We start from the raw sequence: 23340 nt of genomic DNA, 5'->3' as shown, positions 1-23340 counted from the left end.
GCAGCACACCAGGCTTCCCCGTCCATCATCAACTCCCAAAGCTTGCTCAAACTCATGTCCATCGAGTCGGTGATGCCATCCAACTATCTCATCCTCTGTCGTCCCCTTTGCCTCCTGCCTGCAATCTTTTCCAGCATCAGGGTCTTTTCCAATGAGTCAGTTCTTTGCATCAGGTGACCAAAGTGTTGGAGTTTCAACTTCAGCATCAGTCCTTCTAATGAATATTCAGGACTGATTTCCTTTAGGATTGACTGGTGGGATCTCCTTGCACTTCAAGGGACTCTCAAGAGTCTTCTCTAACACCACAGTTCAAAAGCATCAGTTCTTCAGCACTCAGCTTTCTTTATAGTCCAACTCTCACATCCATACATGACTACTGGAAAAACCATAGCTTTGACTAGATGGACCTTTGTTGGCTTGTGCAGTTATATAGAGCTTGTATATAAACTTGTTCAGTTATATAGAGCTGTAGGACCCCTGTTAACCTCAGAGTTGCTGATATTGACCCTTGAGTCACTGAGCTCTTTATGGAAGGTATGAGTTAAAGTAATTTCTGCTGCATTTGGGTATTATAAATCATGAATAGTCCAAAGGATTGCTTCCAAATGAGAATTCCATTTCAATAGTTGCAAAATGTGAAAAATGCCCTATATTCTTTATCTAGGCAGAAATGTGTTTTTGCCTTATATTGAACTCTTTTTCCTCTGTTTCATATAGGCCACGCACATGTTTCTTTCTTAAAATTGTTAACCATTGGTTGGGGACCTCCCTTCCTGGACCAGGGATTGAACCCGTGTGCCCTACATTGGCAGGCAGATTCTCATCCACTGGACTACTAGGGAAGTTCCTCATTCAGCTTTAAGAAAAGTAAAAGACGTTTTCACCAAGAACTTTATTTAACCACATAGTCACTAATTGAATGAGCTTTCTGGCTAACCCAATAATTATGCAAGGACCTTATTTGCAAAAGAGGACACACCCGAGGCTCTGGTGGACATGAATTGGATGGTGGGGGGCACTATATAACCCAGGACAGTGGCTTTTTGTGTTTGGCTTCTTTCTCTTATCATTTTCAAGGTTCTTCATGTTGTCGCACGTGTCAGAACTTCATTCCTCTTGTATGGCCGAATGCTAACCCACTGCAAGGACATATTGCATTTTATTATTCCCTTCATTATTCAGTGGACATTTGAGCTGCTTCCACACTTTTGGCTGTTGTGACTATCGCTGCTATGAAATTCTTATGCAAGTTTTTGTATGGACATATGTTTTCATTTCTCTTGCGGTGGATTTGTTTAACTTTTAAATTTGTCAATTATGATGTACATCTTTATGTCACTTGGCAGTAATGGCTGTTAGTTATTAAAATTCTGGCTCATTTTTTGCCTCTTGGCATTGCTTTGTATTTCAGTGACTTCTCCAGTGACTCACCTTTGGAGAATTGTATTTTGTGGGAAATAATGATTTTACTCCTTTCAGCTTATTTAATGGAAATCTACTGTTAACGTTAGGAAGAAAGCTATGTTGTCTTTCACTTCTAACCTCTAGTCCCTTCCTGGTTTTTATAAATAAGTAGTAGCATTTAATTTTTTCATCACTTACAAAGCCTTTTGTCTTTGTGGTATCATGTTACCTTCCTAGCAGTCCCGAGAGATGTCCTGAGACTGATCTTTTCTGGCTACTAAACTTGGAATCCAGTTAATTGCTTTTAAAAGAACAGTTGGTGCTTAACTATGATATGAGGCTGTCCTTCATTCTTCAACACCACAGATCTGTTGTTTCTATGGTGATCTTTTTTCCAAGTACAGAGAATATGTATTAACCACCAGTGGAGGTTCCCAGGGGGCGCAGGTGGTAGAGAACCCACCTGCAGGTGCAGGAGACATGAGAAATGTGGGTTCAAGCCCTGGGTCAGGAAGATCCCTTGGAGGAGGGCGCAGCCACCCGCTCCAGTATTCTTGCCTGGAGAATCCCATGGACAGAGGAGTGTGGCGGGCTACAGTCCATGGGGTCACAGAGAGTTGGACACAACTGAGTGACTCACACTTTCACTTCCACCAGGGGAAGCTCATTAACCTAGACCTGTGGTTCTCAGACTCTTCTTGCATTAGAATCTTCTGGAAGGCTTGTTGAAGCTCAGCTTCCTGACTCAGTAGGTCTGCTTGGGTCCGGAGATAGTGCATTTCTAACAAGGTCTCAGGTCATGTTGATGCTGCTGGTCCCAGCACCGTTTTGAGCCTCAAAGTCCTGGCACCTGAATGTACGTATCACTTTGGGTGCTGTTCAGCCAGTGCTTCTCAAAATTTAATGTGCATGTGAATCACCTGGAGATACCTTTTACTGGTTCTGACTCAGTAGGCCTGGGAAGGCTTCCAGGGTTCTGTTTGGGTGGTCCTTTCCCGGGTAGCTCAGACGGTAAAGCGTCTGCCTACAATGCAGGAGACCCGGGTTCGATCCCTGGGTCGGGAAGATCCCCTGGAGAAGGAAATGGCAACCCACTCCAGTATTCTTGCCTGGAAAATCCCATGGACTGAAGATCCTGGTAGGCTACAGTCCATGGGGTCGTAAAGAGTCGGACACAACTGAGCGACTTCACTTCACTTCACTTCATGGTAACTCGGCGTTGAAAAAACCTTGCCAGCTTTAAGCAGATTAACAGGATATACCTTGTAACCTGTGGTGGAAGTATGCTTTACAAGTTATGTGGTTACTCCTAGAAAATCAGAGGCCAGAGTAGTCCTGGTTAGACTCAAAGAGCAGATGGTTGAGACTTTAAACGTAATATTCAGAGTAAATTATAATTCTCTCTAGGAATCTTTTAATTGTATGTTTCCAGGTTCTGAAATGTTTCACAGCTCCTGTCTCTTGAACAAAATAGATTCTACAGGGATTCTAAATTCATGCTTTTAAACTAAGGGAGTTACTTTTTGTTTTTCATTTTTTCAACTTCTCCACGAATGTAGACTTGATGAGATCAACTTTAGGGACTTATGTGTTGCATAATTTTATACTTAGTACCTGGAAGGATTATTATATTATATAAACAAAATAAATTCTCCATAAAACTAATTTTTTTCTTTTTTTCTTGGCAGATCACTTACAACCTTGGGGTTGGTTATCTCATCGCTGGCTGACCAGGCAGCTGGCAAGGGTAAAAACAAATTTGTGCCTTATCGTGACTCAGTCCTCACTTGGCTGCTTAAGGTAATTCATTGCTCTCGTGTTCTTTTCCAACTAGAAATTGGCTGTTTCAGTGGTGACAGCTGAGAGATGTGTGCAAAGCTAACCAAAGACAGCATAGCGAACTTCTGACAGTAGTGTTACTATGATTCCTAAACACGCAAGGATGAAGACTCATTCCCGTTGCCATTTTTCCATTATAATGCTGTTCCACAGGCATTGTGCTTCGATGTGAATAGAGAGAGATCACCGTTCCTCTTGTCACAAAATTTTTTGTGAAATACAAGCCCATTTCCACCTCAGGTTCTCTTCACAGAGAAGGTCATCTGCTCACATTTGCCACTTCCCTGTTGCGTTGTGCCTGGAACAGGCTCTGTTTCCTAAGATGCTATTTGAAATATGTTGCAGGACAATCTGGGGGGCAACAGTCAGACCTCCATGATCGCCACCATCAGCCCAGCAGCAGACAACTACGAAGAGACCCTCTCCACGCTGAGATACGCAGATCGGGCCAAGAGGATCGTTAACCATGCCATCGTGAATGAGGATCCCAACGCGAAGGTCATCCGGGAACTGCGGGAGGAGGTGGAGAAGCTGAGGGAGCAGCTCTCGCAGGCTGAGGTACGGTGAGCCCGGTGCGCCCTGTGATCCAGGCTCCCTGGCTCCTGGTGTCTGAGGGTCGAAGATGAGCTCGCTGGCAGCTCAGCTCACCTCATGTCGTTCAGCAGTGCTGAGCTGATGAGCATCTTCTCCATGCTAAACACCGGGAGGACAGCAAGCGTGAAATGCAAGGCTGCATCCCAGGCACTGACCGTCGGGGAAGCAGACAGTTAAGAGAGTTGCTGCCACTGCCTAACTTTGCTTCAGGCAGTCATTTGGCCCTTGAGCCAAGATCTCTTCCAGCGTGAAATCCTAAGACCCCAAAGGTGCTGCTTTGATTAACATTGTAGATGACAACTTCCACGTGGCCTTGCCACTTCCAGAGACATTCGCTCTATATCATCTCCTTATTAAGTCATGGCAGACAGGGTGGTCAAGAATAATTAGCATTAGGAGTAATTCATTTTGTATTTTGTTCATTTGTATCTACTCCTGACAGGGAGCCAAATCACTTTGCATTGTTACCATTTTTCCTTGGCTTTACCCAGACTTCATAACCATACCCACTTCCCAATAGCTGTTGCCAGGGGAGGCACTGTCTCACTGCACTAGTAACAGCACTGAGATGGGGCCAAGTGCCTCAGCTTCAGTTACATGCTTCTGCCTGCCAGGACTCGGGTGTGTACCTAAGGCTTCTGAGTTCACTTTCCTTCATACAGCTGTCTTCTGACCCCACAAACAAAAGGAGGTAAGAGCTAGGGACCTGAAGATTCTATCTACTGGTGATCATGGAGTTGCATTATAACTGTTTGTTTACATGGCTTTCTCCTCTTCTGGGCCACGGGTTCCTCAAGTGCAGGAAGCATGTTTTATTAATTGTGTTTATCCCTAGTACAACAGTGATACTGGAAAGCATTTAGCACAATGAGTTGCCCATGGGAAGTGCTCAATGAATGGTGCTCTTTTTTATTATCATTCCAATCATCATTGAGTGCATCAAGCTTAATTTGTTTTTCACTGATGCCAAGAAGGGTAGCAGAACACCTGGAAAATTAAAATGCTGATAAACTGTGATGAGAGTCGTTCCTAGGAGGAGCATGATGACTCTGGAGTTTGTCTGTAGGGGGATCATCTCTGTCCTCCCTCCTGTCTCTGAATCTGCATTTCTGCTGTGACCCTGTAATCCAGGCCTGGTAGCCAGAACAACGCCCGGCCACACGGTAGGCCAGAGGAACCACAGCAGGTTCACGCTGTAGTTCAGTCATGTCTGGCTCTTTGTAACTCCATGGACTGCAGCATGCCAGGCTTCCCTGTCCTTCACTATCTCCTGGAGATTGCTCAAACTCATATCCATTGAGTCAGTGATGCCATCCAACCATCTCATCCTCTGCTGTCCTCGTCTCCTCCTGCCTTCAATCTTTCCCAGCATCAGGATCTTTTCTAATGAGTTGGCTTTTCGCATCAAGTGGCCAAAGTATTGGAGCTTCAGCTTCAGTCCTTCCAATGAATATTCAGGGTTGATTTCCCTGCTGTCCAAGAGTCTTCTCCAGCACCACAGTTCAAAAGCATCAGTTCTTCAGAGCTCAGCCTGAAGGCTGAATTTTCACATGTGTCCCCTTGGACCCAGCACTAAGTGTCACTCTCAGGTTCTGTTAACAGTGAGACACAGTTAACACATCCTCAGCCAGACCCACATCATCGCCACTTCAGCTTCCAGTCCAAGCTCTGCCATCTTTTTTGTTCATAGGGTTATCCTTTGCAGAGCCTCATGTTACTACAGAGTGTCATAAAAGCATATGGGGGCCAAGGAAAGGCCCCCCAAGATTTCTTAAGCTGCATGTCTATATTTAGACCTCTTAGTTATTCTCACTGAGCAAACTCAGAGGGAAATTACTGCCCTTTTAACCAGATGTCCTATTTCCAAGTGAGTAGTAAACATGCTAAGTTTATTACCATCAGTAAGAAAAGTAGTTCAAGTGGCCCAGACTCAAATCTTAAAATAACTGAGAAGAGTCTCTACCTTTCCTGGTAGGTTAATGTAAGTGGGATGTGTTTATTAGTGATGTGTGTTGGTCTTTGTTTTATTGAAAAAGAAATCTACTCAAGTAATTTGTTCTCATACTTTTCTATTTTGAAGGTGAACTTTAGCATCTTTGAGGTCTTTAAATGTGAAATTTAAGTATGATGGATAAAATTACTCTGGGATGATTTATATCAATTTAATTCAGGGCACTGGAATTTCTTTTTTCTCGTTTTAAGAGGAGCAGCCATTTATTTTTTCATTTCATTTGATTAATAAAGGTCTAAAAACCCTCCTGACAGTGTGTGGCTTAATTGCTTCCAACAGACAGTTGATAACCTCTTAAGGACAATAAGGGATTGTCTTGTACATAATGGTGGAAAAAATGAGAAAATCAGATATCTCTGCTTTCATTTTAAAGGCTATGAAGGCCCCTGAACTGAAAGAGAAGCTCGAGGAATCTGAAAAGCTGATAAAAGAACTAACGGTGACTTGGGAAGAGAAGCTCAGGAAAACAGAAGAAATTGCACAGGTAGCTTGATAACCCAGGCCTAAAATATTGTGATTCTTTTTTTTTTTTAATTGAGGTACAGTTGACATAGAGTGTTGTGCCGTACAGCCAAGTAACTCAGTTGTACACATATAGACATTCTTTTTAAAAATATTTTTTTTCCATCATGGCTTATCACACAAGATATTGAGTGTCGTTCCCTGTGCTATAGTGATTCTTCTTCATTTGCCATCTTTTCTGTTAAACTACTTATCATCCTCAAAGAGTCTTAAGGGGATTTCCCTAGTGGTCCATTGAGTAAGACTCCATGCTCCCAGTGCAGGGACATGGATTCAGTTCCTGGTCAGGGAACTAAACCCTGCGTGCTGCAATTGAAAATCCTGCATGCTATAACTAAGACCCAAGACAGCCAAAAAAAAAAAAAAAGCCTTAAGGAGCTTTTTCTGCTGAATTAGAGCCTACAAAAATTCCATTTCTAGACACTGACTTCATTGTCTTGTATCAACTACTGTTTGGTCCCTGTGTTTGCTAGAAGTGTTGGAGAGTTCAGAATTTGTGCAGGCATGGTACAGGAACCATCTTTAATGTGTCCTGCTTTTCACACTTGAAACAAAAATCTGTGATTTCAGATCACCGGACAAAGCATTGGCAGAGAATTTATAATATACAGCACATCATAGACTTTTCAATGTGCTTGATTCTTTGGCTCCTTAGAAAATGCTGCTATGAACTTTGAGATAAAAAGCAAGGACGGAGCATGCACACGTGTGTGCGTGTCTGTGTGTGTGAGATATGAATTCTACACTGTGCATTTCATGACATTTTCATCTCATTGACCACTTGTGAGCATTGGACCACCCCAGTCAGATAGATGAACATCAGTAACTGGAACCTGGGCCAGCCTTCTGCTTATATGTGTTTTTGTAGATATCACAAGCACACACCTAACTTTCTGTAACTCCTACTTTGCTTGATTTTTCTTCATAGCACACATCACCTTATGAAATTCCGTATTTAACTTGTCTATTTTGTTATGGCCCGTGTCTTTCCACTAGAATATAATTTTTTGTGAAAGAAGTAACTTTGTTTTCTTTGCTCTTGTATCCCCAGCCCGAGGTTAGTACCTAACACAAAAAAACATTTCATGAATAACCTGAATGAATTCAAGGCCCTCTGCAAAAAGGAGAGGGCTCTTCCAGCCTCATCTCCCACTACTTTCCCACATTGACTAGGGATTCTTTACTTTTTTTTAACTTTTTATTTTATATTGAAGTATAGCCGATTAACAATGTTGTGACAGCTTTAGGTGCACAACAGAGCGACTCAGCCATACTTACACATGTATCCATTTCCCCCCAACTCCCCTCCTATCCAGGCTGCCCATAACATTGAGCCGAGCTCCCTGTGTTACACTGGGGTCCTTGGACTAGGGGTTCTTGACACCTGCGTTCATCCAGTGCATCCTGAGTCCTTAAAACCATACTGCCCTCTGCCCTTACCTTGGTACTCCCCCGTTTCTTCCTCTTGAAATTCTTCTTGTGCCTCAAAAACCATCTCAAATGTGTTATCTTCTTAAAGCCTTTCCTGGACTCTTAACCCATCACAATCTCCCTCCTTGAAGCCCCGCAGCACGTTGTTCCTCTTCAGAGGCTCGGGGTCTCCTCTTTCATTTCTAGCCGAGGGGTCTTATCCCCTCCACTGGACTGGAAGCCCCTTAAGGGCAGGACGGTACCTGGTTTGCCCTCGGTGCTCCTGTGACACTGACACAAGATGTCACATGTCTTAGATGCTCAGAAACTTGGTTGAGCTCAGTAGAATGTGTCATTTCACCGGCATTGTCCCCAGAGATAGTGACTTAGGCTTTCCATAGGTACATCCCCTGACTCAGGCAACAAACAGAGCTTTCTTGCTTTTGTCTGTCTCTGCACAGGAGAGGCAGCGGCAACTTGAAAGCATGGGGATTTCCCTGGAGACTTCTGGTATCAAGGTGGGAGATGACAAGTGCTACCTGGTCAACCTGAACGCAGACCCTGCTCTCAACGAACTTCTGGTTTATTATTTAAAGGTAAGAGAGTGAATTAATAGATAGTTGCCACCCTGATTCCTTCACATACAATCCCACTTGGGTCTCGGTACCTGTCCCCATGATTTTGCTTTTTGTATCCAGCTTAGTGCTCATTAAAAAGTAAGAGGGATGGTAGTTCAGTCAAATTACCAAGGTTGTATTGTGTCGGCCAAAAAGTTTGGGTTGGCCAAACATCTTTTCCATAAGATGTTATGGAAAGACCCCCAACAAACTTCTGGACCAGCCAATATTATACTGGGGCTGCCTAGCTGGGCTAATTTTCAAAGGGGCAGGGGAAGCCACCGAGGGTGTCAGGGTGATCTGTGCCTATGGCAACAGGATTCTGAGAATCTCTGGAGAGTCACCATTATGCTTCTGAGTAATCCTAAGGGGATCTTGAGGTCAGCACAAGCCTAAAGCAGACTGATGGGAGATTACACAACTAGGGTTTTTCCCTGGGGTTCTCCCATATCCATCCCTTCTAAACCTGCATCCTCAGGAAGTAACTCTTGGCCCCGTGGTCACCCTCAGGTGTGGATATGGGTGTGGGCTTTGGGTTTTGGCCCTGTGGCCTCAAGGTCATGTCACTGACCATACTGCAGGGGTCAGCGCAGTGGCTGTCAAACTCCATTGTTAGGGATTCTGAGCTGCCTCATGAATATGCAGAATGCAGTGGAGAATAAGCTTGAAGTGAGGAAAGGAGCCTCAGTCTTCTAGAATCCTTGTTATTCTACTTTCTCCAGAAACCAATATGACACAAATAGCCCCTGACCTATTGAGAGTCCACTCACAGACCTAAGATCTGTTCATTTAGGAAAGGATGAAGCGGTAAGGGACTGGTTCCGAAATCTTGATTTTGAACGACCATGCGTTGCACTTTCTCTGTTGAACAGGGAAGTATTTTTATTATCACAGGGACTGCATGAGTTTTAGAACAACAGAACAAGCCAAGAGGCTGCACACTGGGCCCAGTCACCAGGAGTCACAGTCCTCACATGTCTGAGTTTTGAAGTACTGAAGAATCATGCTAATCTGTACATTGTATAACCCACAGGCATGAATACTCTGTAATTTGTTATTAGCAACTCAACTGTTGTTTATCATTTTAAAAGTTGTATATTTGAAAATTTGGTTTTCCATGAAACTATTTTCAGTGGTTCTTGAATTTATATAGTTTTTCTCAAAGACTTTCACTGTTAATTCAGGTGATCCTTGAGAAAGAATCCTATTCATTAGATCATAATAATACTGTTTTGGTTTTGCAGGAAAAAAAAAAAACAGGCTTAGAATGAAATGGCTTGGCCATGGTCACATAAATAGTCATCAAGTTAAAATTGGAGCTCAAGGTCAGTTCAGTTCAGTTTAGTTCAGCCGCTCAGTGGTGTCCGACTCTTTGTGACCCCATGAATCGCAGCACACCAGGCCTCCCTGTCCATCACCAACTCCCAGAGCTTACTCAAACCCATGTCCATCGAGTCGGTGATGCTGTCCAACCATCTCATCCTCTGTCGTCCCCTTCTCCTGCCCCCAATTCCTCCCAGCATCAGGGTCTTTTCCAATGAGTCAACTCTTCGCATGAGGTGGCCAAAGTACTGGAGTTTCAGCTTCAGCATCAGGTATTCTAGTGTCAAATCTGACTTCTTCGTGTTCTAAAATAATAGCTAATCACAGTTAATTAATTTTTTTTCTATAGTATTTAAACATATTTTAAATTTCGTGTGTTAAGGTAAGTTTTTGACCTACAACGCACCAGATCTTGCATCTCCCGTCTGGTTCACCTAATGTTGTCATGTGTGGTCTGTTAGGTTATTCAAATTGACTGTGATTAACTTTTACTGAGTTACCTGCAAGTGTAGGTATTTCTTTCTTGAACGATCTGTTACCAGGACCACACCAGGGTAGGTGCCGATACCTCTCAGGACATCCAGCTCTTTGGGATAGGAATTCAGCCTGAGCACTGTGAGATCGACATTGGCTCTGATGGAGAGGTCAGCCTCACTCCAAAAGAAAATGCACGGTAAGAAAAGTACCATATAGATAACTAATAAGAGCCTACTGCGTAGTGCGGGGAGCTCTACTTAAATGCTCTGTGAGGACCTAAAGGGAAGGAAGTCCAAGGAAGAGGGGATATATGTATCCACGTGGCTGATTTACCTTGCTGTACAACAGAAGGTAGCAGACCATTGTAAAGCAACTATTGTCGTCGTCGCTGTTGAGTAGCTAAGTCCTGTCCGCCCCTTTAAACCCCATAGGCTGTAGCCCACCAGGCGCCTCTGTCCATGGAGTTTTCCAGGCAAGAACACTGGCATATTCGGTTGCCACTTCCTTCTCCAGGGGATCTCCCAGACTCAGGGATTAAACTCGTGCCTTCTGCATTGGCAGGCGGGTTCTTTACTGCTGAGCCACCTGGGAAGCCCTAGACTCCAATAAAAATTAATTTTAAAGTAATAAAAATAAAGAGATGGTAGGGAAGAACAACAAAAAGTACCTTAACATAGCCTAAGTGCCTCATTTTCAGAAGTAGACTGCCCCTTTCTATTTGTTCAGTTATCAAAGTTAAGGCCACACTAGCTTCTGCTTTCTGCTTGTAGAGAGCTGTGTAAGCAAAATTTAGAGCACCAGCTTCAGCATGGCTGATTCTGCCTTCACTAGCTGGGCGATCTTAGATAAGATACCTCTTTTATCTAATCTTCAATTCCCTCATGTGATAAATAAGGCTAAGGGTAGACAAAACATATAAATCACTTCCCTCAGTGCCTGACACACATAAATATTGAATAAAGTTAGTTGTTACCCATTTAATGCATTATATGAAAAGCCATTATTAATCAGATAACCCCATTATGTGAAGAATTCCTACACTAAGCTATAATATGTAAAAATTTGAGAATTGATAGGGTAATATATTTACTTTTTAATTTCTACTAAATGATGTCTTCAGTTATTTTATAAGCACGTATAAAATGAAGTCTTAAAACACTATTCATTAACGCACAACATTATAATTCAGAACATACATTTTTATGAAGAAAACTACATTCTTGTCAAACTATTCTGTTAATATCAGCCATATACATTTCCAAGTGATGAAAACCTGAGACTAAAACTACTAAAACGCAAGATTCATGGAATTTGTAGGTCTTGTGTTAAAGTGATATATTGTTAGCTTATTTAATGATAAAATGGTACTATTCCTTACTTTTTATTTATTCCAAGTACAAATAAAATTTAGCTTTGTGCTGTACTCCACCCCCATTAGAAGCTCTGGAGTTTCTTCCTACTTTTTTAATTGACAAAATTATGTGTGTATATACACACATGAGCACACACACACAACGTGACAATTTAATCATTTTCTCTTTCAACTCTATCTGAAAATGATCTTATTTAGCTTTCCTCGTACCTGATTTTACCTCCAAGTCTTTTTACCCTACTTTTCTTCCGTTCCCACCATGCCCAATCTCCTCCTTTCCTATAACCTGAGGGCAGTGGTTCATTCATTCAGTATACTTGCTTTAGGCTCTGTGCTGGGAATGCCCAAGTATAATGACTCAAAGCCTAGTGGAGGAGGATATATAGAAACAACAGTTATTTTACAGGAAGCTAAGTGCTCCTTCTAAAGTGATCTTTATAACCTGCAAATCTGATCACTATAAAAGCGTGTGGGGTTTGCAGGACTTAGGATATGCTATTGTCATGGGAATGCACAGTAGCAAACGAAGCAAAGAACAAAATATATTTTAGAATTGTGTAAGAGTTGGCGAGATTTAGTGACGTGCTCAGGGACAGCATAGGAACTCAGTAAAGGAAAATAAGTCAGCGATATTGAATTTCTCTCTTAGAAATGAGATAAACAGTGGTGCTACTGAATCAAGATAAGGTATATTAGAGGAGGAACAGGCTTGCAGGATGATAGGTAATGAGTAGTAATGAGTTCAGTTTGGGATATTTTGAGTTTGAGCTGTCCTTGGGGAATCAGTGTGAAGATTTCCAGGTGCACATTGGATTTAGGGCTGTAGACCCTACACTAAAATACAGAGCTGGGTGTTATGTGTTGCCTGTTTTGAAAGTGGACCTAGAATGAATAGTGGAAGCATTAAACCAATGTCTATGGGACGATCTGAAGATAATCCATGAAGGGGGTTGAAACAGGGAGTCAGAGAGGCAAGGTACAATGATAGATTCCAAGGAAAGAGAACATTTAAAGAAGAGGTCAGTATAGAAGTTAAAGAGTTTCTTTGGGACTTAGCAGTTAGGAAGACATTAACAACCAGGGGATGCTTGAGTACCAGGCAGTTGTGGGTATGGAAGGAAAAAGTACAAAGAAGGAAGAACAGGAGGTGGGGAAGTGGGCAAAGAATCTTGGTTGTGTTGATGGGAATGGGATTGGAGACACAGCAAGAGAAGGATGTGGGGTGAAGGGATAGTCCTTATTTTCTTGGATCTTCCCCAAGTCCACTGGTTCTCTCTTCACATGTCTTACCTGCTGCTTAACTACATTCTATTGAGTGTTAATCTCAGTGTCTCTGTTTTTCATGTGTAGAAGTCTAAGAAGTCTTTTTTAAGATATGCCTGGTCTCTCTTAGTAGAATTTTGTTTTTACTCCATTGTATGCTTTAGTAATTTTATTTTTACTTATTTCATTGCCTTTATTTGGAAATGCTCTTCTTTGATGTTGTTGGGGCTTCAGTCCAACTGTTTGTTGTATCTACTGATAACTTTGCTTCCTAAAGCAGTTCATGATTTTTTAGATTTGTTCCTCTTCAGCGGTTTGTAGGAGTCTTGTGGCCTGGATGAGGCTACATAATTTCCTGCGAAGAGATTTTATATTTGCTTCCTCCATGTACCCCTGGCATGTGTCCAAGTGGAAATTACTTCTATGCTAATTTCTTGGCTTGGGTACACTGCCAAACAAGGCAGTTTCCGTAACTTTTTCTTTTTTATATTATTGTATTAAGAGCATGATATGTGTGTGTATAAGCAAGCACCTAGAATAGGGATCCTCTAAAGATACAGATGATCACAAAAGTAATGAGTTAAAGAAGTAAAGCTTATTATATTTCTCTCTGATTTACTCTGGAGCTGTTTCTAGTTTTATTCTAGAAGAACGCTGCTCAGTAGAACTTTCTGAGACCGTGGAAAGGTTCTCTATCTGCTGAGACCATTTTGGTAGGCACTGTCGAGGTGGTGTGGGCTTTCCTGGTGGCTCAGCGGTAAAGAATTCACCCGCCAATGCAGGAGACACGGGTTCAGTCCCTGAGTGGGGAAGATCCCCCGGAGTAGGAAATGGCAACCCACTCCATTATTCTTGCCTGGGAAATCCCACGGACGGAGGAGCCTGGCGGGGCTACACTCCATGGGGTCGCAAATAGTTGAAGTGACTCAGTGACTGAGCAGGCGCACACACAAATCCGTGTGGGGCTCTTGAGCATTAACATATGGCTAGTGAGCATGAGAAGCCGGGTTTTTAGAAGGATCATTCAGTGTTTAGGATAATAAAGGACACGGCGTGACACATTATGTCTCTTAAGGGAGAGTTCCCCCGCTTAACCTGTTGGGCTCCTGGGTTGGGGTTTCCTGCTCGTTCCTGTTCAGCTGACGTGTCCCCCGCTTCCCTGTCCCCCAGCTCCTGTGTAAACGGCACGCTCGTGTGCAGCACCACCCAGCTGTGGCACGGGGACAGGATCCTGTGGGGGAACAACCACTTCTTCAGGTAACCGCTTTGTGCTCACTACCGTGTTCACTGACACACCTTTTCTGTTACCCGAGTGTGAAGCACGTTGATTTTCGCTAATGGTCAAAAACCCCACAGAATTAATTTGCCTAAGAGGAAACGGCGAGATTGGTTGAAAGATTTTGAAAAAGAGACCGGCCCACCGGAGCACGACCTGGATGCGGCCAGTGAAGCTTCCTCAGAACCAGACTACAACTACGAATTTGCCCAGATGGAGGTTATCATGAAAACGCTGAATAGTAACGGTGAGACCCTAAACAGTTACTTTCTCTCTCTCCTCTTTAAATGACTCTGAGAGGAATTTGAGCATGGCTAGAGAATTGTCAGATTTCTGGCATATCAAATTGGGTATTCTGTTGCAGGAATAAAGATTCTGACCTTTTTTGTTTATTTCTGGATTTTTAGTTTCAAGGATCCCTCTTTTTAATTATAAAAATGAAGTATCAAGAGAAGGCTAGATGAGAAAACAAGTGTGATGTATTACTGTGTAGAGTATAGAATAATAGAAAAGAGCATCATTAAGATTAGGGATTAAGGGACTTCTGTGGCGGTGGTTAAGACTCTGCCTTCCAGTGCAGAGGACACAGGTTCGATCCCTGGCTGGGGAACTAAGGTCCCACGTGCCATGCTGCGGCCAAAAATTTTAAAAAGAAAAAAAGAGATTAAGATTAACTACGGGGGCTTTTGACAACGCAGCACACGGAGGACCACGGCCGGGACTCAAGCTCCAGCCTCTCTGCCACTTGCTCACCAAGTTGGGAGGAGTCCCGACAGACATTTCATGCTCAGACAGAATCACGTCAGTGGGTCATTTAACAACATGCCTGAGCAGCAAGTCTCCTGTGAGTGGTGGTTTGGAAGCCCCAGTAGGTGCAGGGTGTGACAGGAGGGTGCAGTTCCAAACTCCAGGTGAAGGAACGCCCATTAGAAGAGAGCTTGTTCTTTAGATGCAGTTGCAGACTTCTGGATGTCTCTGTTCTCCAACTCTGTGAAGTATCTAAGTGGTAGCTATTTAATCATCTCTCTATCATCCCATGTCACACATTTCTAATTTCTCCAGTCACTACCTGCTTATCCTATATATATATATATATAATCCCCCTGGATAACCAGCGAGTGTGTAGTACTTGTTAATCCCTCCAGTCTTCTTAGCTGGAGCAATTAGTCATCAGTGGCGGGGCGCATGGTGTTAACGTGAGTATCCATTTGTGTTCTAGATCAGACTTTGATCTCTAGTGTTGATTTCATTCATGTAAAAGTAATGTTTCCCCGTCACTATGCTTTACCCTCTCCCCTTGCTAAGTGGAGCTCCCCTGTAGGGCACACCGCTGTGCTCCGATACAATGCTGAGATGCTGGCGGCCGGACAGAATTCACGCTCTTCACCTCTACTGCTTAGGTGGCTTCCCGATCATAAGCCTGTCTGCCTGGTGGTCGTCCCCTTGGTGGTCCTATTTGAAGATTCTCTTCCCTCTCATGTGGTTTCAGACGAAGCTCCTCCACAAACACTGGGATAAAGGTTTTAACGGATTGGCTTTAGCTTGAGGGAGAGCTTGGCTGGTTTTTAGTGGGGCTGCCTGTTGGCGCTTGTGCTTCATGCTTTGGCCAGGTCTAACATGATGGGGAAGACACTGCAATCTTCTGCCTGGCAGAGGTGCTCTGAATTCTTGTTGGAGGAATGTTCCCTTTTCAGTGATGACTGCTTCCTCCCCGTTTCTGAATTCCACGGCCTTCCCAAAGGTTAGAATCTGGTGGCTGTTTTTTTTCTCATGTAGCCGACAGCAAGAAGTGTCTCTGGTATTTTTATTTCTGTCGACAGCACTGCAGTTCAGGATATGGTACTTCTGGGTAAATAGTCACCTGCATCATCCCAGTGATAAACTGAAATAGCGTATCTTCAAATCTCTAGAATAATTAATGGTCTAAAACCCAATTCATTTGAATTAAGAGTGAAAGCCAACCTAGTATTATTAGACCGTGATATGTTTTTCTCGACAACAACTGTTTTCACAGAGTCAGTGGCAGCTCCGAAATAAAGAAGAACTGAGGGGCTGGTGAAGGGCCCAAGAGCTTATTCCATCTGGGATTAAAAGGTTCTTTTTTCCCTTGAAGGGTCTATTCTGCCCTTTGATTCAGTGCCTGAGGTATCTTGATATGAATTAATTCTAATTCTCTGGGTCGCTTTTTTTTTTTTTAATTTTCTGGGTCACGGGGCTTCCCTTGTGGCTCAGCTGGTAAAGAAGCAGCCTGCAACGCGGGAGACCTGGGTTTGATCCCTGGGTTGGGAAGATCCCCTGGAGAAGGGAAAGGCTACCCAGTCCAGTATTCTGGCCTGGAGAATTCCATGGGCTGTATAGACCGTGGGGTCACAAAGGGTCAGACACAACTGAGTGACTTTCACTTTCACTTTCCTCTGGGTCATGTAAATGCCCTTCAACCTTTACACCATCACCCTCTCTCTTTCCCATTCTCAGGACAAACAAGGAAGTTTGCGCTCATTGCGTAGTTATGTACCAGGCAGAGAATAAAGTAAGGAAGAAGGGAGCATGCGATGCCCAAAGGAAAAGAGGTCCTTTCTCTCCTAAAACACTTAGCCCTTTGGTTTCTTGGCCTGAGGCTTCAGGCTCACTTGAGTTTTTAAAACAGTTCATTCACGAGAAAGAGAGTGATAGGGAAATGAAGGAAACTGTTAGCAGTCTCTTGATAGTGGACTGGTGATTTGAGAACAGGCCAGATCATCTTTGGTTTCTGTCCTTGCCCATATCACAGAGTCAGACTGACATGCTGATTGGGATGATCTTTTTAAGAGTATGCAATATAGGGAGAACAGATACATGTGTAGTTATAGCTGAGTCCCTTCGCTATTCACCTGAAACTGTCACAACATTGTTAATTGACTATGCCCCAATACAAAACAAAAAGTTTAAATTTAAAAACAAACAAAAAAGAATATGCTGTATAGGGAATTCCCAGCAGTTAGGATTCTATGCTTTTACCTCCAAGGGCCTGGGTTCGATCCCTGCTCGGGCAACTAAGATCCCACAACCCGTGACATGTGGCCAAAAGGAAAAAAAAAATCCTGTATAGTGAGAAAGGCTTAAAACAGGTTAATTAATTCAGAAAGAAAATGTTATCAAATATGTCTAAGAGAAAAGTATTTCCTGACTTGTGTTGGGGTCAGAGGAAAAAAGAAACCTCAGCCTCTGTACCTCACCTGGGCTCTGTGTATCCCGGTCACCCTGGAGTCCCCGAGCAGGGCTTCCCAGGCTGGGCCATGGCAGGCGAGGGGAAGGATGCTTGGAGTTGCCCTCTGGTGCATCTGTGTGTTGATCCGTGGCTCCTGAGAGGCCCTGGTGAGCAGTCGGGGCGCTGTGTCATGACCAGTCACATCACCTGTACGTTGGCGTGGAACCCCCTCCTCAGCCACTTGTGATATATGTGTTTCTACACACCATTGACCAGCAAGTAGAATGAGAATTAAACATCTTATTCAGTGTCTTTTAGCCAAAGCTCTAGAATATGATTTTATAAAAAAATTGATGTGTTTTCCAGTTTTCTTTCTCTGAGAAAAGGTTCATACACACTAGGTTAGGGCCCTATAAATCGATGGTGAGGACCCTGTCCTTTCTTTTTGACACCTAGAGCCTAAATAGAGAAAAATATATATATAGTTTGAGAAATATACATATATATAAAATTCTGAGAGAACTTTTCTTCTCTCGCCCTTACATGTAAAATTTTTTAAAACTCACTCAAAAAGCATTACCATATTATTCACAATTTTTCTTCCAGAGGTTATAAGACTGTATCAGAAGTTCTAATCCTTTGGAGCATGTCCGTTTTCACTATGGGAAAGGTCTTATGCAGCCGTGGTCTGTCTTTGTGTAAGAGGGTTTTTTTTTTTTTAGGAGTCCATTTTTCACTGGCCTTTCAGGTAATGCATTTCAGGGACTCTTACATCAGGACTCTGTGAATAAAAATATTCTGCTTTGGAAAAAAAATGAATTTTAGAATTTTACATCAGCAAAGAACAGTATTTTTTAAACATCTGTTCTTTAGCAGAGTACTAATTCTGAGGAAAACATTGGAGGTAAGAATTATTACTATTTCCTACCCCAGATAATTAACTCTGGTCTGAGTTCAAAACCTGGCTCTGTTGCTTTGCTTATTAGCTGTGCCATCTTAGGTTGGCCACTTAACCTTTCTGAGCTCCAGTTGTCTCATCTTTAAAATGGGAATGCTGTCCACCCCTAGGTTTGTTGCAAGGCTTTCATGAGATGATGCATGCGAAGCATATAGTGCCTCTACCCTGAGACATAAGCCAACAGATAGTTGAATTATTATTGCTGTTTGTGGTCATCGTTTTTATTAAAACAACTCACCTATACTGTGCATATCTAGTGATTTTTAACATTACTTTTACTCTCTTTTGTATTATTTAACTTTCTTTTTAAAGCTAAAGTGCTATTTTCTTTTTACCTCTTCTCATATAGAAAACTAGTAAAATATGAATGCTTATTTCACAAATTGATAGGGTCTTCTGGTCAAGTCAGTCAGTATCCATCATCAGGTGATGTGAAGATTCCTCTTAATTTCCTTCTCTTATCCCAGAAATTGAGAGTCAATTTGTAGAAACAGGACACTGCACTGAATAATAGGCAAGTCTGTGAATCACAAGCTAGTCTGAGAATACAAGTAAATCTCCTAGGTCTTATGTACTTCAAGGAAATACTTACCCTTATGGTAAATTTCTTTGTTTACCACCCAGATTGTCTTAACGTACTGTTTCCCTATTATGGCCTCCTCACTTAGATGTGTCATAGCTTTCTCTTTCGTACACATGATCTGTGCTTTCCTTAATCTTTGTCCACTGCATCCAGGTCATTGGCCGTCAGCAAGCTAATGTCCTGGCACAGCCAGCTAACTCTTTAGGATTGAGTCCTACCTATACCATAACCACCCCTCATCATAGTCGGGGCCCCTTTAAACAAGATCTGTTAGTGTTTCCAATACCTGTTCACCCACACGTATGTTGGTCATCGCTCAATCTGCAAAAGCAGAAAAGCAGAAGTAGACATTTGTTTTGGCAAGTGAATCGCTTTCTTGGCTATTAACACCTGAGAAATTGCCAGGCCATATATGCAATTCATATTTTCAAACAGATGCTGTGATCTCTAGGTTTCCTCCCACATTAGAGAAATTCAGGAGAAACAAATTTTTAGCCAAATTGGAACTAGAAACCCTTGGTCAATGGATTTGTCCATGGGAACTATAAACCCTTTGTCAACTAAAACCAGTGCTAAATGCACCTAAAAAGTGACGACATAAAATCAAATCTTGTGTGGCTCTGTCTTTGAAATCACCTTAGGTTTCATTGAGTCTTTCTTCTCGGTGGATAGAATACCATCCCTTTTTCCTTTACCCTCTTCTTTCTGTAGTTCAACCACCTATGTAGACATCAGGGCAAGCTCATCAAATTGAAGAACGTAATAATAGATGCGAGGAATGTTTCCATACAAGGTGTTTAATCTGAAATGTTAAGAAAAAGGAAATGGAGAGAATTCCACCTGGCCGGGTCCAGCCGGCCGCTCACAGACAAGCCCACGGAAAGGCTCCGCCTGGGGGAGGAGACGGTTCTTGTTAGAAGCCTCGCTGGGGTGGGGGGCGCTGCCTGTCCGAGCCACCGCTGAAGAGCCCCTTGCCTTGTCTCTTGGTCACCAGACCCAGTTCAGAACGTGGTGCAGGTCCTGGAGAAACAGTACCTGGAAGAAAAGCGCAGCGCCCTCGAGGAGCAGCGGCTCATGTACGAGCGCGAGCTGGAGCAGCTCCGCCAGCAGCTGTCCCCGGAGCGGCAGCCCCAGAGCAGCGGCCCCGACCGCCTGGCCTACAGCAGCCAGACGGCGCAGCAGACGGTGACCCAGTGGGCCGAGGAGAGGTAGGAAGGGGGCCCGGGGGCCGGGGCAAGGCACAAGGGGGACAGACCTAGCAAAGAGGGAAATCTTACTTCCATGTCTGAATTGTTAGTGGTCGCCTTGTCTTTCAAGGAAGATTCCCCTGGAGAAGGAAATGGCAACCCACTCCAGTCTTCTTGACTGGAAAACCCCATGGATGGAGGAGCCTGGCGGGCTACAAGTCCATGGGGTCCGAAAGAGTCGGACACAACTGAGAGACTTCACTTTTCCACTTTCAAGTATGTTTACTGTGACGTCAGTTGTTAAAGATTTCACCTGCCCCGTTACCTGTCAGTAAAAATGGTTCCAAGTTAGAATACCACTGTTTGGTTTTGAAGAACAACTGAATGGTTCTAAAGTATAAAAATGGGCTTCCCTGGTGTCTCCCATGGTAAAGAATCCGCCTGCAGTGCAGGAGATCCGAGTTTGATCCCTGGGTCCAAAAGATCCTCTGGAGAAGGAAATGGCAACCCACTCCAGTATTCTTGCCTGAGAAATCCATGGACAGAGGAGCCTGGCCGGCTACAGTCCATGGGGTCCCAAAGAATTGGACATGACTTTCACTCACTCAAAGCATAAAAAGCATTTCTTGTTATTTCTCTTACTTTGGAGTCAATTTAAATGCAGTTTTAATGTTAAGAAATCTGAATTTTTTAAATCTACAACTTTAAAATATTTGTATCAGAACTGAGGCAGTGGTGGAGGAAATGGTAACAACAGTAAAGACAATAAACTATTGCAAAGCGTTCTTGCCGCAGTCTGGGAATGGTGCTTTTTTATGATCCCAACAGCACCAAGTCATGGGAAATATTATTTCAATCAATCGAAATATCCTCTCAGTCATGCATTCAGTAAATGAAAAGGCCAGGCTTTGTCAATAGTCCATTAATAACTCCTCTGTTGTAATAATAATAGCACTGGATATTTCTTAAGCATTTATCATGTGTGCACACTACATGCCACAGAAAATCCGTGACTTTGCAGTTGGTCCTTGATATCTGCATTCCACATCCATAGATTCAAACAGCCATGAATCATAGAGGGAAAATTCCGTATCTAAGTGGACCTATGCAGTTCAAACCCATGTTGTTCAAGGGTCAGCTCTACTCTTTCTTTCATTCACTGGTTAATTTTTGCATATTCTGTGATGGGCCATGTACTTGGCCAGGAATTAGATATAGTGACAAGCAAAAAAAGACGTGGTCCCTGCCCTAGGGGTGCTTACAGCTTCATAGGGGAGATGAGTGTTATTAGGCAAATAGTTATACAAATAAGTGAAAAATTGGAATTATGATGAAGACCGAAAGTGAAAGTCACTCAGTCATGTCCAACTCTTTGCCACCCCATGAAATAGACCATGGAATTCTCCAGGCCAGAATACTGGAATGGGTAGCCATTCCCTTCTCCAGGGGATCTTCCCAACCCAGGGATCGAACCCAGGTCTCCCGCATTGCGGGCGGATTCTTGACCAGCTGGGCCACCAGGGAAGCCCAAGAATACTGGAGTGGGCAGCCTGTCCCTTCTCCAGCAGATCTCCCCAACCCTGGAATCGAACTGGGGTCTCCTGCATTGCAGGCGGATTCTTTACCAGCTGAACTACACGATGAAGACTACTGAGGCAAAAAATGTGGCTCTGGGAAAATATGTAATAGGGTTTGAATCTAGTCAGGATGTTAGAGACACATTTATCAGGAAGCACTATCATTTAGAGTTGAAAAGCAAACTTCTGCTGCCCCAAAAGTACCTACTTCTCACATTTACCAAATGAAGATATCACATAAAACACTTTCTCCTTATTCTAGATCTCCTCTACTGCAAAGCTTACAAAAGTCATAATGATTTCTTTTTCCTAAAGGAATGCTTTATTGGGCTTTTTTTTTTTTTTTGCATTTTCATATCAAAATCGATTCTTTTTCAAATATTATATAATTTAAAACATGGTTGGAAGTTAAGTTACCCCACACATTTGCTCCTCATCCCTGGTTACCAGTGAATAGCCCATGGAACCCCCGTGGGAAGAGGGAAGCATAAGAGGTGAATTGGCAACAATAGGTTGAAAGATACTCTGAGAGGAGATTCTTACTACTTTCTAATAATATGACTCACTTGGAAAACGGGATTGCAGTTTTCTTCCGGATGTTCTCATTTCCTTCTCTGCTGCTCGCAGGGACGAACTCTTTCGCCAAAGCCTGGCAAAACTGCGGGAGCAGCTGGTGAAAGCCAACACCCTGGTGAGAGAGGCAAATTTCTTAGCCGAGGAGATGAGCAAGCTCACCGACTACCAGGTGACTCTGCAGATCCCTGCTGCGAACCTCAGTGCCAACAGGAAGGTGAGAATGCTCTCAAAGAGGAGGAGGGCAAAGGCGCGGCAGTAGCTTCTGAGAGGTAGAACAGAACCTTGACATCTGCAGAACATCTGTGAAGAGACCCTGACGTGAGCCAGAGGGTTTGTTCTTTTAGAGACCCCCTCTAGAAACCTCTTTGGGTATATATGATCAGAATATGAGAATCCAGAGGGCTAAAAGACTTGCTAGTTTAAATGCTTTTTTTAAAACATTGAAACTTGGGAATTCCCTGGTAGTTAGGACTCTGCTCTTTCACTGCTGTGGTCCAGGATTCACTCCCTAGTTGGGGAACTAAGATGCCACAAGCTACGCAGTGCAGCCAGAAATAAACAATAAAACATTGAAACTAGAAATGGATATAACTAACTCCTCTTGCTTTGCTCTCTCATATAAATGCCTCCTGAAATGGGGGATGTGTAAATATCTTATAATAGTACCGTTCTGAGAGAGTGACAAGAAAGGAAAACTCCTGTGATCCCTGTTTTATGTACACAGAAGGATTCTTTGCAGCCCCTCGGAAGTTTCCATCATTAAAACTTCAAGATTTTTTTCTTTAGGGAGAAACTTTGAAAAGTGATTTTTCCCTCTGTTCATTTTTCCCTCCCGACAAGTGAGCGAGAAATGAGTCAGAGGGTATCTCATCAGCCTTCTTGCATTTTAGTCTTTTGACCAAGCAGTTCTCCTTTGTGACATTTACTCTAAATCCATACTTACAGAAGTGTTTGTAAAGGTTTATGTGCTTTTGTACAAGGCTGCTTATCATAGTTACCTTTGTAATAGCAAACATTTGAAACAGCCATGATCTTGGGCAGTAGACTAATTAGTCAAATGAGTGATACATCCCCATAACAGATCACTTTGTTGCTATTAAACATTATATTTCTGAAGAATATTTAACCACACAAAAAGGTTAACTGTGGAGAAGGAATTGGGAT

At 43.0% G+C, this 23340-nt stretch overlaps 1 protein-coding gene and 1 non-coding gene across 14 annotated transcripts in view; both read left to right on the top strand.

The window, feature by feature from the left end:
• The window catches only part of KIF13A (kinesin family member 13A), a 196447-nt gene that overhangs the window by 130291 nt on the left and 42816 nt on the right, over positions 1-23340 (top strand). For 8 of the 13 annotated variants that reach the window (XM_043450877.1, XM_043450875.1, XM_043450874.1 and 5 more), the window contains exons 10-19: positions 3093-3204; positions 3589-3801; positions 6222-6332; positions 8242-8376; positions 10263-10393; positions 14003-14089; positions 14189-14355; positions 15509-15628; positions 19831-20044; positions 22228-22390. In XM_043450877.1, the coding sequence (XP_043306812.1) occupies positions 3093-3204; positions 3589-3801; positions 6222-6332; positions 8242-8376; positions 10263-10393; positions 14003-14089; positions 14189-14355; positions 15509-15628; positions 19831-20044; positions 22228-22390 (1453 nt within the window). The remainder of the gene's footprint in view (positions 1-3092; positions 3205-3588; positions 3802-6221; positions 6333-8241; positions 8377-10262; positions 10394-14002; positions 14090-14188; positions 14356-15508; positions 15629-19830; positions 20045-22227; positions 22391-23340) is intronic. The other 5 variants (XM_043450882.1, XM_043450881.1, XM_043450884.1 and 2 more) reach the window with 1 other exon arrangement.
• TRNAC-ACA lies at positions 2398-2469 on the top strand. The gene has a single exon. It is a non-coding gene; the product is annotated as a tRNA-Cys (tRNA).

This window comes from Cervus canadensis, chromosome 28 (assembly GCF_019320065.1).
Source record: "Cervus canadensis isolate Bull #8, Minnesota chromosome 28, ASM1932006v1, whole genome shotgun sequence".
In the NCBI taxonomy this organism is placed as follows: Eukaryota; Metazoa; Chordata; class Mammalia; order Artiodactyla; family Cervidae; genus Cervus; species Cervus canadensis.
This window is presented reverse-complemented; position numbering and strand designations above follow the sequence as displayed.